Source organism: Hemitrygon akajei, unplaced genomic scaffold (assembly GCF_048418815.1).
Source record: "Hemitrygon akajei unplaced genomic scaffold, sHemAka1.3 Scf000041, whole genome shotgun sequence".
NCBI classification, from domain to species: Eukaryota; Metazoa; Chordata; class Chondrichthyes; order Myliobatiformes; family Dasyatidae; genus Hemitrygon; species Hemitrygon akajei.
In genome coordinates, this window is record NW_027331927.1 from 411,672 (window position 1) to 425,532 (window position 13,861).

Sequence of the window (13,861 nt, forward strand, 5' to 3'; positions counted from 1 at the left end):
CGATATGGGCATCAGTGAGGCCTTTGATAAGGTTCACACGGTAAGTTGCTGTGGAAAGTCAGATCACACGGGATCCAGGGAGAGCTGGCTCACTGGATGCACAGTTGTCTTGATGGTAGGAAGCAGAGAGTGATGGTGGAAGGCTGTTTATTGGACTTGAGGCCCGGGCCTAGTGAGGTTCCCCAGGGTTACACCCCATTGCTCTCATTATTCATTGATATTTAAATATATTTGCATTTGCACAGTTTGTTGAATTCTATGCTCCACTTGATCTTTCATTGATCCTGTTACTATTCTAAAGATTTGCTCAGTGTTCCTGTAGGAGAAACAATCTCAGGGTTGTATGTAGTGACATATACGTACTCTGATAATAACATTTACTTTGGACGTCAACCATTATTGTCATCTGGATCAATAATTTGGTTAAGAATGTACAGGATATGGAGAGTAGATTTGCAGCAAGTTCAATTACATTTTTCTGAAAGATATTAAGTATAAACTCTTCACTCTGTTTCCCTCTCCGCACTTGAACACCCCTCCCCTTACGGTCTTCCCTCTCTGTCCCGTCCTCCCTCTCACCCTGACATTGGACATACGGTCAGGGTGGAAGTGAATTATTTTCGGGGAATCTGAAGGGGAATTCTTCACTCGGAGGTTGGTGAGAGTGTGGAATGAGCTGCCAGTGGAAGTGGAGGATGTGGGTTTGATTTAGACACTAAAGAGGAATTTGGGTGAGGACGTGGATGGGAGGTGTGTGGAGGCTCTGGTGCAGGTAGTTGGAAACAGGCAGTAACAACAAAAACAGGTCAGCATGGACTAGAAGGGCCTGTTTTGGTACGGCTGCTCTCTGTGACTCGAATAATATTCTCATTTGTAATTTCCACAGTCAGTACATTGCTACTTATGAGTGAACCCAGAAATTAACTCAAACAAGAACTGAAAGACTGTTGGTTGGCTACAAATAGTGTTTACAAGCTGTGATTCTTGCCAAAGGGGGTGCTACTCAGTAATGACCATGCAGGGTGCCCAAACTTTTGCTTCGGGCCCTTTTCCGTTTTTGTTATTTTGAAATTTTTAAAGATGGAAATAAAAATGTAATCTTGCTTAAAATATATAAAATAATGTGTCATCTTTAACTTTATGCCTTTTGTAATCAGGTCATTGTTTACTCGCTTAGCTATTCACAGTTACAGAAATTTTGAGCAGGCGCGCCCAAACTTTTGCATGCCACTGTATATATCCTGTGCCTTCCAAAAATTCCAGACATTGCTGCTCTGTTTTCGTCCCGGCCCATGTTTTTTTAAATCAATTTTGACCAATTTTCCTCTCGTGCCTCTCTAATTCTCTTTATTCCACCTGACTTTAGCTTCTCCTTCTCTAATGTCAGGGTGAATTTGATCACATTAAGATCACTTACCCCTAAAGGTTCTTTGGACTTAAGTGACCTAATTAATTCTGGTTTATTACAACACCCAATCCAGAATAGCTGACCCCCAAGTGGGCTCAATCACGAGCTGCTCTAAAAAAGCATTTTGTAGGCATTCCAGGAATTCCTCCTCTTGAGACCAACACCATCCCAATTTTCCTAATCACCTGCATGACAATCCCCATGACTACTGTAACATTGCCCACTTGGCACGCATTTTCTATCTCCCATTGTAATTTGAGGACCACATACTTACTACTGTTTGGGGGTCTCTGTACAATTCTCATCAGGGATTCTTTTTTACATTTGCTGTTCCTTAATTCTACCCACAGATTTTACACCTTCTAACCCTATGCCACTTCTTTCTAATGATTTTATTTAATATTTTACCGACAGAGCCACACAACCCAATAGCAGCTTGTTCTTTCAATAAATATATAAGTATGTGGGAAACAAGAAGACCTGCAGATGCTAGAAATCTAGAGAACTACACACAAAGTGCTGGAAGAGCTCAGCATGTCAGGCAGCATCTATGGATGGGAATCAACATTTCGGGCCAAGACCCTTCACTCTTGATACCCATGTATCTGGAATATCAACAAGCGAAGAAAATAGAAAGTAGTGCAAAATAGGGAAAACCTTTGACAAAATTCAGTTCAAGGCTTTTTAAAAAACTACCAAATAGAGCTCAGTAATTAACAAATACAACACAGGCAATAAACACTTTCATCAATACTGACATTGACTTCTTTTAAAATAAAAATATCTTGGTCCCATTTCAATCAGTAAAATTTAGAAAGGTAAACAAGAACTTAAGAAAGCTTTAGAAAAGACTATTTACACTCAAACCCACTGAGATTAACACTACCTTGGACAGATGGAGGAAGAGAAATAACACACATGAAATAAAAAATATCACAGAATAGTCAGATAAAACTTCTAGGTATATATATTTTCATCAAAAATGAACTGGATTCAGCACTCCATGTGTGTATATGCAATTGTGATAAGAAATACAGACCGGAAATCTTAAATGAGAGGCCAATTCAGAAAAATTAATCATCACTATGGAAGGAAACATTAATCAGTTGAACGAGTACGACCCTCCATGGGAGACATCCCAACGATCTGAGCAGATGAGATGGTGACAAGATTATATGTTAATCAATACATTATTTCAGATAGGACAATCCATAATAACCATCTGGATACAATATTACAAGATAAACAAGCAGGAACAACTCCCTTAATAGATAAAGCATTTCCCAACACACACATGTTCCTCGACCAGTGGAGCACTTCACCACAGGTATTGTTCGTGTCATCAGTCAAACAAAAGATTTTCTCTGTCAATCAGCTTCAAAATGTTTCTACTCTGACATTGCCACGCCCCACTTCTGATTTCCTTCTCCTCGACTTCTTCACTCTGCAGAAAACTCAAAGGAACCCTCTTCACCACAGAGTGGTGTCTGTTTGGAATCCATCACCACTGGATGATGGATCCAGTGGTGGATCTCACCATCCAGGGAGAGCGAGCGATGAACAACAGGAGAGGATTTAAAAGGACTGTCGTGGAACTGAATCACTGGCAGGGTCCAGCTGGCCTGAGTTGATTCTCTACTGTACACTAGGTGTGTTATAAATTCAGTAAGTACCAGAGACAGAGTTTAAAATAGAACTGATTTATTTGTCTCAGATCCAGAATATTAAACTCCAGTCCCATTAAAGGTAAATGTGCAGCAGAAGAAACTCCTCCCATGCGCAGTGACCAGGGTGCAGAACTGGGTGTGGTGAGCAGCAGCAATAATTGCAGAGTTCAGCACCGACAGTCACTCTCGAAATTGCATTCAGCAACGGTGATGGACAAATATCCAGCATGCAGCTCATTGAAACTTTCTCCCCAGTGTGAAACCGGCAGTGTGTCACAAGTCTTACATGCTGTAAGGTTTCACTGCTGATGTAACGACCTCTCAGTAATGTTTCCCAGCTGAGGTAATGGTTTCTCAGTAGCAGCAATGTTTAGGCTATGACTAGAGATAACAGGGTTTTGGAGTGTGGGGCTGTCCAATGACAGAAATGTCCTTTCTTGTGAGTCTGGAAGAGTGATTTTCATGGTCTTTTGCCAGGGAGAGATGAGAAAATGCAAATGGAGAGAGTGGGCCCTTTATCTTTTTTTTATTTGTTTTCTTTACTAACCCTCTGGTCAAAGTAAGAATTACAAAGCTCAATTGTTTAATCACATATTGTTTACTGTTATTTCAGGGTACTGATTTGTAGCAGGGGACACATCACACAGCATCCATCCAAACAAGATTTCTTAAGTTTAGCCAGGCTGGGGTCTATCACCCCTTATATTAAGCTGCTAGCTGAAGTGAGAGTTACGCAAGGTTAATTCACTGAGTGAATCGCTTCCCACATTCACAGCAGGTGAACGGAATCTCCCCAGTGTCAACAGTGATACACATTTGGTGGATTTGGCTGAGAGAATTTTTTCCCAAAGTCTGAGCATGAAATCGGCCTCTACCCAGTGTGAACTCGCTGGTGTCTCTGTAGTTGAGATGTCCGAGTGAATCCCTTCCCACAGTCTGAGCAGGTGAATGGCCTCTCCCCAGTGTGAACTCTCTGATGTACCTTCAGTTGAGATGACGAAGTGAATCCCTTCCCACAGTCTGAGCAGGTGAATGGCCTCTCCCCAGTGTGAACTCTCTGATGTACCTTCAGATGAGATGACATAGTGAATCCCTTCCCACAGTCTGTGCAGGAGAACGGCCTCTCCCCAGTGTGAAATCGCTGATGTATCTTCAGTTGAGATGACGAAATGAAACCCTTCCCACAGACTGAGCAGGTGAACGGCCCTTTCCCTGTATGGGCTGACTGGTGTGACAGCAGGTGAGATAACCGATTGAATCCCTTCCCACAGTCTGAGCAGGTGAACCGCCACTTCCCGGTGTGAACTGACTGGTGTCTCTGCAGGAAAGATGATTCAGTGAATCCCTTTCCACAGACTGAGCAAGTGAATGGCCACTCCCCAGTATGAACTAACTGGTGTCTCAGTAGGTGAGGTGACAAAGTGAATCCCTTCCCACAGACTGTGCAGGTGAACGGCCTCTCCCCAGTATGAACTCGCTGATGTACCTTCAGTTGAGATGAGCAAGTGAATCCCTTCCCACAGTCTGAGCAAGTGAACGGCCGCTCCCCAGTGTGAACTCGCTGATGTAACTTCAGTAGACATGACTGAGTGAATCCCTTCCCACAGTCCGAGCAGGTGAATGGCCTCTCTCCAGTGTGAACTCGCTGATGTACCTTCAGTTTATATGACCGAGTGAACCCCCTCCCACAGTCCGAGCAGGTGAACAGCCGCTCCCCACTATGAACTCGCTGGTGAGCCATTAGGGTGGATGATTGAGTAAATCCTTTCCCACACTCTGAGCAGGTGAATGGCCTTTCCCCAGTGTGAACTGACTGGTGTACCAGTAGGTAGGATGACTGAGTGAATCCCTTCCCACAGTCTGAGCAGGTGAACGGCCTCTCTCCAGTGTGAACTCTCTGATGTATCTTCAGTTTAGATGACGAAATGAATCCCTTCCCACAGTCTGAGCAGATGAACGGCCTCTCCCCAGTGTGAACTCGCTGGTGAGCCATTAGGTCAGATGACCGAGTGAATCCCTTCCCACAGTCTGAGCAGGTGAACGGCCTCTCCCCAGTGTGAACTCGCTGGTGAGCCATTAGGTCAGATGACCGAGTGAATCCTTTCCCACAAATTCAGCAGATGACCAGCCTCTGCCCAGTGTGAACTTGCTGAAGTACCTTCAGTTGAAATGACTGAGTGAATCCATTCCCACTGTCTGAGCAGGTGAACTCCCATATAAAATGAGGGGCATGCCAGTCAGTTAGATGATAGAGTGGATCCCTCCCCACTGTCTGAGCAGGAAGGATGATCGTGTGAATCCCTTGCTGCACTTCTTAAATATCTGGACAAAGACAGCAAAACTGGTGTGTTGTGTTTGAGATTCCCATAGACAAATTCCTTGTCATTTTTCACCTGTAAAAAAGATTTACAAAATCCATCAATGGGTGTAGGACAACATTTCAGATGAGATCACTTGAGTTGTCAAGGTGTGATCTGACATCACACTGTTACAGTGAAGTTCATCCCAAGTTGGAGAGAGAAATCATCTTCTAACTGGGCACAGTGCTGGTATCTGGAATGACCATCAAACTCTCTGATGCTCCTCCTGTCTCTATAAGAATGGGGCATTTCTGCCATCTCCAATCTGTGACTTGGCTCAGTTGGACTCTCTCCATTGGTATTATTCCCTTTTACCACTGAGCTGCATGGGCTGCTGGCCCCACAGTAACTGAACACTCTGACGCAAATAGCCTTTGTTAACGTGCAGATGGGAATCTCACACAAATATCCGGAAGCGCATTTCACGCACCCACCACTCTCTGTGTAAAAAAGTACCCCAAAATCCCCTCAGTATCTATTTCCAAGCAGCTTAAAATGATGCCCCCTCATGTTAGTCATTTCTTCCCTGGGAAATTTCAACAACAGAACCATGGAACATTACAGCACAGAAACAGGCCTTTTGGCCCTTCATGGCTGTGCAGAACCATTTTTCTGCCTAGACCCACTGACCTGCACCTGGGCCATATCCCTCCAAACCCATCTCATCCACATACCTGTCCAAGTTTTTCTTAAATGTCAAAAGTGAGTCCGCATTCACCACTTCATCTGGCAGCTGATTCCACACTCCCACCACTCTCTGAGTGAAGAAGCACCCCCTAATATTCCCTTTAAACTTTTCTCTCTTCACCCTTAACCCATGACCTCTGTTTTTTTTCTCCCCTGGCCTCAGTGGAAAAAGCCTGCTTGCATTCACTCTATCTATACCCATCATAATTTTATACACCTCTATCAAATCACCCCTCATTCTCCTTCATTCCAAGGAATAAAGTCCTAACCCATTCAACCTTTCTCTGTAACTCAGTTTCTCAAGTCCCAGCAACATCCTTGTAAACCTTCTCTGCACACTTTCAAACTTATTAATATCCTTCCTGTAATTAGGTGACCAAAACTGCACAGAATACTCCAAATTCAGTCTTACCAATGTTTAATACAACTTCACCATTACATTCCAACTCTTATACTCTATACTTTGATTTATAAAGGCCAATGTAACAAACATCTGGCTATCCACACGATCAACATCCCTCATCATTTCATAAACCTAAAAAAGGCTCTAAACATAAACAAGGAAATTAAACTTTGCTTTGAGGATTTGTTAGAAGTCTACAAAATTATGAGGGTATAGATAGGGTAAATGCAAGCTGCTTTTTCCACTGAGGTTGGGTAGGATGACAACCAGAGGTCATGGGTAGTAAGTGGGGATGGTGAAAATTTAACAGGAACAGTTGGAAAAGCTCTTTACTGAAATGGTCGTCAGAGTGTGGAATGAGATGCCAGCACAAGTGGTGAATATGAACTCGATTTCTCAATTAAGGGAAGTTTGATAGGTACCTGGATGGTATGGGTATGGAGGGCGATGGTTCCAGTGCAGGTAGTTGCATTAGACAGCTTAAATTTTTTTTTGCCATTGACTAGATGGGCCAAATAGCTCATTTCTCTACTGAACTTCTCCATGTTTCTGTAACAGAGAAGCTGGCCAAACGTGTTTGGAAGGGAAAAGGTAGGAGTGACAACGTAACAGTAATGGCTGGAGTTTCTGGGAGTAATTCGGGAGCTGAGTGACAGATACATCACAAAGAAGTGGAAGCATTGGAAAGGCAGGAGGACACAACCGTGGCTGAAATGAGAAGCCAAAGCCAACATAAAAGACAAAGAGAGGACAGACGAAAGAACAAAAAACTATTGGGAAGCTTTTAGGAACCAACAGAAGATGACTAAACAAAAAGTCAGATAAGCTCAGGGCTTGGACTGATGATTAATGAGTCAGTCATTAATGAGTCTTGGTAGCACCCAGGAGTCTGAGACATTTAGAGGAACAAAATATCCGAGCTCTCAATATCTCTTGAAACCCAAGTTTCCCTGTACCAGTTACCTTACAACTTTTATTTTGGCAGGCACATACAAACTCTACACCCTCACTTCTGAAGAACTCACAATTACAAGTACTCCTTTGCTAGAAAAACTGCCAGTCCCAATCCACACTTGTTAGATCTTTCTGATACCATCAGAATTGACCTTTCTCCAATTTAGAATCTCAACCCATGGTCCAGCCCTCTCTTTTTCCATATCTACTTGGAACCTTATTTCATTACAATCGCTAGATACAAAGTGTTCCCATACACTAATTTCTGTCACTAATGCTGGATCATTTCCTAACAGCTTATTGCACACCTCTATGTCGGGAATACTACGTCCTGATTAAGGGCACATTTGACAAACTCTACCCCATTTAGTCCTTTTACAGTATGGGAGTTCCATTCAATATATAAAAAGTTAAAATCGCTTACTATATCAACCTTTGTTTCTTAGCATAGTCTGCGATCTCTACAAAGTTTGTTTCTCTAAATCTCTCAGAGTGTTGGGAGCAACAAAGTCCCAATAATGGCTACAATATCATAATTCCCTGTCCTGAGCTCATCTGGCTTTCCTACGATGCTTCTTGCATTGTGATATACACAGCTCAGCACATTCATCGCACCAGGCTCAACCATTTGATTGCTGACTCTGTCCGAGGTGTGAACAACATCTGTCTGGGTGTCAAGAAAGCAACCTCTTCCTCAATGTCACAAAGACAAGGGAACTGGTTGTGGACTACAGAAGGAATGGAGACAGACTAACCCCTATTGACATCAATGGATCTGGGGTTGAGAGAGTGAACAGCTTCAAGTTCCACGGCATAAACATCACCGAGGATCTCATGTGGTCTGTACATACCGGCTGTGTGGGACGTGGCCGTGCGCCTCTTTCACCTCAGACGGTTGAAGAAGTTTGGGATGGGGCCCCAAATCCTAAGAACTTTCTACAGGGACACAATTGAGAGCATTCTGACTGGCTGCATCTCTGCCTGGTATGGGACTCTGCAGAGTGGTGCGGACAGCCCGGCGTATCTGTAGTTGTGAACTTCCCATTGTTCAGGACATTTACAGAGACAGGTGCATAAAAAGTCCCAAAGGATCATTGTGGACCCAAGTCACCCCAACCACAAACTGTTCCGGCTGCTACCTTCCAGGAAATGGTACCGCAGCATAAAAGCTGGACCAACAGGCTCCTGGACGGCTTCTTCCACCAGGGCAACAGACTGATTAATTTATGCTGATACAATTGTGTTTCTGTTATAACCACTGTCCTATGTATAAACTATTTATTGTAAATTACACATTGCACATTTAGATGAAGAAGTAATATGAAGATTTCTGCTCCTCATGTATATGAATGATATAAGTCAATTCATTTCACCCACTTCACTATCTGTTCTGGCATTCTGACTCCAATTCCCCCCTGCAAATTTAGTTTCACGACACACCCTCCCCATCACACACTAGCAACAGCAAGCCTTACCACCAGGATATTAGATCTCTGCTAGTTTTAATCTCCAAACTAACAAATCCCCTATCAACCATTTGACATTGCTCTGCCAGGTAATCCCCCCCAACAGTTTCTAAAGTGGTCTATCTGTTGTCGTACGAGATGGCCACAAGAGTACTCTGTGATGGATATTTAACCTCATTCCCCTTCCTGACTCTCACCTAGTTTAATGTGTCCTGCACCTTGGGTGTAACTCACCTCTCTTGATGTCATAACTGTCACCCCCTCTGACTCCCAGATGATCCAGAATTCATCCATTTCCAGCTCCTTAAAGTGCAGGGTTACAGGCTGCAGCTGGATGCATATCTTGTAGGTGAGGGTATCAGGGGCACTGGAGGTCTCCGCACCTTCCCACACCAATGTCCCGCCTAATTTGTAATGACCAGTGTGCCGAAACACCTTGTGCTGTGCAATTTTTACCCACTGACAACAACATGCGCACACTGAATTTTAAATAGGGAGGTATTTCTTTTAACAGCTAGCAACTCACAATTGATAAGAACTTTGATCTCCTCTGGGTTTCATCGAGTTCATGTGCACTCTCACACAAACTATGCAGCAGGCCTGTAACGGGCTATGAAGGATTTTTTCACTAGAGCTTTTGTACATCATCCAAATGTGATTTGCTTGCTAAATGATACTTTCAAAAGTCAGATTTCCAAATATCACTCCACTTCTTCCCACTTGTAAATTCTCCAACAACTTTTGCATCGCAACAATACTGTAACACCAGTTTCTGTATTGTACATAAATATATCCCCTGAACCCTCCCCCAAGTGACAGATGGTGTTGAACTCAGTGATGGCAATGCCAATGAACATAAAGGGAAGGGCAGTAGTCTTTCTGTCTCATTGGAGTCTGGTACATTTGTGATGTGAAAGCTATTTGTTGCCCAGGACAAAGGTGCTTGATATCGTTATGTACCCAGAGAGAATGGGACAAAACATGTTCTCACGGGTAGAACAATGCAGAACGAGAGGAGGTAGCTCAAGCAACACACACAAAATGCTGGAGGAACTCAGCAGGCCAGGCAGCATCTATGGAAAAGAGTACTAATGCTAAGTTCCTGCGGCATTTTGTGTGTGTTGCTTGAATTTCAAACATCTGCAGATCTTCCCCTGTTTACGATTGAAGAAAGAACAAAGGTGATTTGCTCAACTGGTGATGTAAAAGATGTTTCTTCCCTTTCTCCGAGCTCCTACTCCTTGCATTTAGATAGCTGGAGCTCAGCTCTGTCCGAGAGATCCATCGGTTCCCATTCCCTCATCAGCCGGAAGCTCCCCGGGGCCCGCGTACGGATCGTGGGGCTGAGAGAGAGGGAAGAGAGCAGGACTGTCCCAGGATTGCGGACTACGATGTCCAGAGTTCACAGCAAATGTCCCTCAGTCTGAGTTTAAGATAGCAGCCCGGAAAATCATTCTTACCTTTACCGATCCTCCTGAGGTCTTTTGTGTACTGCGCGCATGCGTGCTATTCGGCGACGTCATCGACCTTGATGCCTGCGCATTTGATCGTTGCTTCAGAGGCAGCGAAATTTTAAACCCAGGGTTTATGGGTAATCGAGCTGCCATTAAACATTCCTGTTAGCACCGGTTTCATGTCCACACCGCAGGGTTTTTACTGTGTAGCTGTTTTAACGTAGAAAGCGGCTCCAAAAACCAATATACTCAATATCAACAGGCATTCCATTTATTTGATGCCTCTTGCAAAGGCAGATATAAAACACAAGAGATTCTACAGTTGCTAGAAATACAGACACACACACGCACACACACACAGACGGAGTGGTGACTATTTGCAACCTGTCATCACAGGGAGAGTGAGAGGGGAACGGCAGGGGTAGATTTTGATATACTGATATGGAAAAGAAACATGGGCAGAAACCAGATGGGCCGAATGGCCTCTCTAGTGTACATTGTGAGTGCGGTAGAGACAGTAAGTACCAGAGACACGGCATCTGATACAGAAGTGATTTACCTTTCACAGATCCACAATATTAAACACCAGTCTAGTTTAAGGCTAACATCAGCAGAACAGACTCCTCCAATGCTCAGTGACCAGGGTTCAGTCCTGGGTGCGATAAGCAGCCGCAAGAACTGCAGAATCTGACAGTAACAGTCCCTCATGAACCTGCAGTTGCCTTCAGTCACCGTGATGGTGAAACATTTAACACAGAGCTGATTTGAACTTCCTCCCTGATGTGAAGTTGCTGGAGTTGCAGCAGCTGGGATGAGTGAGTAAAACTCTTTGCTCAATCCGGACAGAAATGTGGCCTCTATTTATTGTGAACTCACCGGAGCATCACAAGGTGGGTTAACTGAATGAGTCTCTTCGCACACACGGAGCAGGTGAACGTCCGCTTCCCAGAGCGAAGCTGTTGGTGTATCTGCGATGGCCGACTGAATCCCTTCCAAAATGAGAGCCAGTGAATGACGTCACACTGCTATAACGTCATGGCGATGTATCCAATCAGATCACGGACATGGACACGTGTTCGGGCTCTCCTTGTAGCGAGTGGGGCGCTGTCTTCTCCAACATCTCCAACTCCACATTCAAGGATTGGCGGCATTCAAGCGCTGGTGAACTGACAGATACAGCGGAACTAACGAGCAATCACAAAGCAACTAACGTGTTTGTGATTCCCATACCCAAATCCTTTGACTTTTCTAAACTGTTAAAAGTTTACAAACCACGTCAGTGGGTGAAGGACAACATTTCAGTTCAGATAATTTTAGTTTCTATGGTGCCTTCTGAGAAAAACACTGTCACAACTCAAAATAATTTGGGGGGACAAGACTTCATCTTCTAACTGGTCACAGTTCCGGAATCAGGCTGATGCACCATCAGTAACTCACTCTGAGACGTAAGAAGCGAGATATCGGCTTTTATTGACTGGAAGAATTAACAACACTACATCCTGGAGAATGAGGCCGGGCACAGGCCTCAATCACCTTTATACAGGGGTCTGTGGGAGGAGCCACAGGAGCAGTCCAGACAGGTTTATGTAGTTCACCACACAGGCACAATATCAAACTCTCTGCTTCCCTCTCTGTATCAAAATGGATCATTCCTCCCCTTCATCAGTCTGTGACTTGGCTCAGTTTGTCTCTCTCCTTCGCATTCTGAGCATGCGCCACACACCCGCTGAGATCACATTTTATTTACACGGCTGTGACTGGAGACTTTCTGATTATTATGTCCCTCCTGGCATTTGACGGTGGTAAACTCAGAGTCAGCAATGGTATTGAATCTCAGGAGTAGGTGATTAGGCTTTTTCGTTGGAGATCTGTCAGAAACGAGCCACGCTCCCGAATAATGGCTTCAAGACAAATTCAAGGAAACAAAGTTTATTAACAGTTCTGCAGAGCTGGGCCCCCTCAGAGAAGGGAACCCTGAGCCTTACAGGGCAGCAGGTTTTATCCTTCTTCCTTACCACCCCTCCTCCCTGACTCGGGAGGTACACAGTGTTTTCCCATTCCATATTTGGAGTTGTTTTTTTTACACATTTCTGTAAAACAATAGTCCATATCTCAGGACTTCAATGATTCCACAAACAGTTAGTCTTGTCAGGGCTTCTGCATTCATAATTAAATCACATTTGTTTTCTGACTTTAACCCAGACATAATTAAATCACATTTGTCCTCTGACTTTAACCCAGACATAATTAAATCACATTTGTCCTCTGACCTTAACCCAGACATAATTAAATCAGAAACGCACATCTTAATTTTGAATCTCACAAGATCGATAAACTGCCGGTAGTTTGTGTCTGGATGAGTGGGTCGTTTTCAGACTGGAAGGAGGTAGCGTTTGGAGTACCCCAGAGATCAGTCCCTGACCACAGTTGTTCACAGTTTAATGTCCTGGCGGAGGCAGCGAGATGTGAAATGTCCCAGTCTGCTGGTGACGCTGAAAGAGTGGAGTTGGGGGAGGGGAGGCTATTCACATGCAATTTCGTAGCTTTGTAATCAGTACATAGTGCACTGTGGGGCTGCAGTGGCGGGTTCCAATCTGCTGATTAGATTTGCTGACGACACTACATTGATCCGCCGGATCCCAAATAATAACGAGGCAGCCTACAGAGAAGAAGTCATCACCCGACACAGCGGTGTCAAGAAAACAACCTCTCCCTCATTGTGACAAAAACAAAGGAGTTGGTTGTGGATTACAGGAGGAATGGAGACAGGGAGCACATTCAACATTTCCAAGTCTGTTATTGACACAAAATGCACATTTTAATAGTGATCATGACACAATGTATTTTATATATTGTTAATGACATAAAACATATTTATAGATTGTTACTGACAGAGAATCGTATAACTTGTGTTCCGTGTGTTTTCTGAATGTACTTGCCTGTGATGCTGCCACAAGTCAGTGTTTCTCTGTACCTGTACCTTCCCGTACTTGTGCACTTGGTAATAAATTCAACAGGACCTGAGAAATCTCAGTGAGATTTGATTAGTGATGATCATCTTGGCAGCTCGGTAGGTCGAATGTATGAGACAGTACACTGTTAAATGTAAAACCCTGAACAGTGTTGATGATCAGAGGGATCTTAAACTCCAAGTTCATCGCTCCCTGAAGGATCGGGTGGTTAAGAAGGCAAATGGCATGGTTGTCTTTATTGGTTGAAGCATTGAGCTCAAAAGTCGAGAAGTTGTGTTGCGGCTGTTACGAGCCTGCGGTCGTACTGTGACTGTTTCTCTAAGAGCGCCGGCGTGAGGAGGCGGGACTATGACGTCAGTCACAGGCTGACAGCGCTGACTGTGGATTAACCATAAATGAGAGAGAGAGAGAGAGAGAGAGAGAGAGAGAGAGAGAGAGAGAGAGAGAGAGAGAGAGAGAGAGAGAGAGAGAGAGAGAGAGAGAGAGAGAG

At 44.1% G+C, this 13,861-nt stretch overlaps 2 protein-coding genes across 2 annotated transcripts in view; one reads left to right on the forward strand and one right to left on the reverse strand.

The window, feature by feature from the left end:
* The window catches only part of LOC140720313 (NACHT, LRR and PYD domains-containing protein 3-like), a 343,837-nt gene that overhangs the window by 151,741 nt on the left and 178,235 nt on the right, over positions 1 to 13,861 (forward strand). The gene's annotated exons all lie outside the window — the stretch shown is intronic.
* LOC140720326 (uncharacterized) lies at positions 2,888 to 5,424 on the reverse strand. Its single transcript, XM_073035189.1, has one exon. The coding sequence runs from the start codon at positions 5,150 to 5,152 to the stop codon at positions 3,947 to 3,949; it is 1,206 nt and encodes a 401-aa protein (XP_072891290.1). The 5' UTR covers positions 5,153 to 5,424; the 3' UTR covers positions 2,888 to 3,946.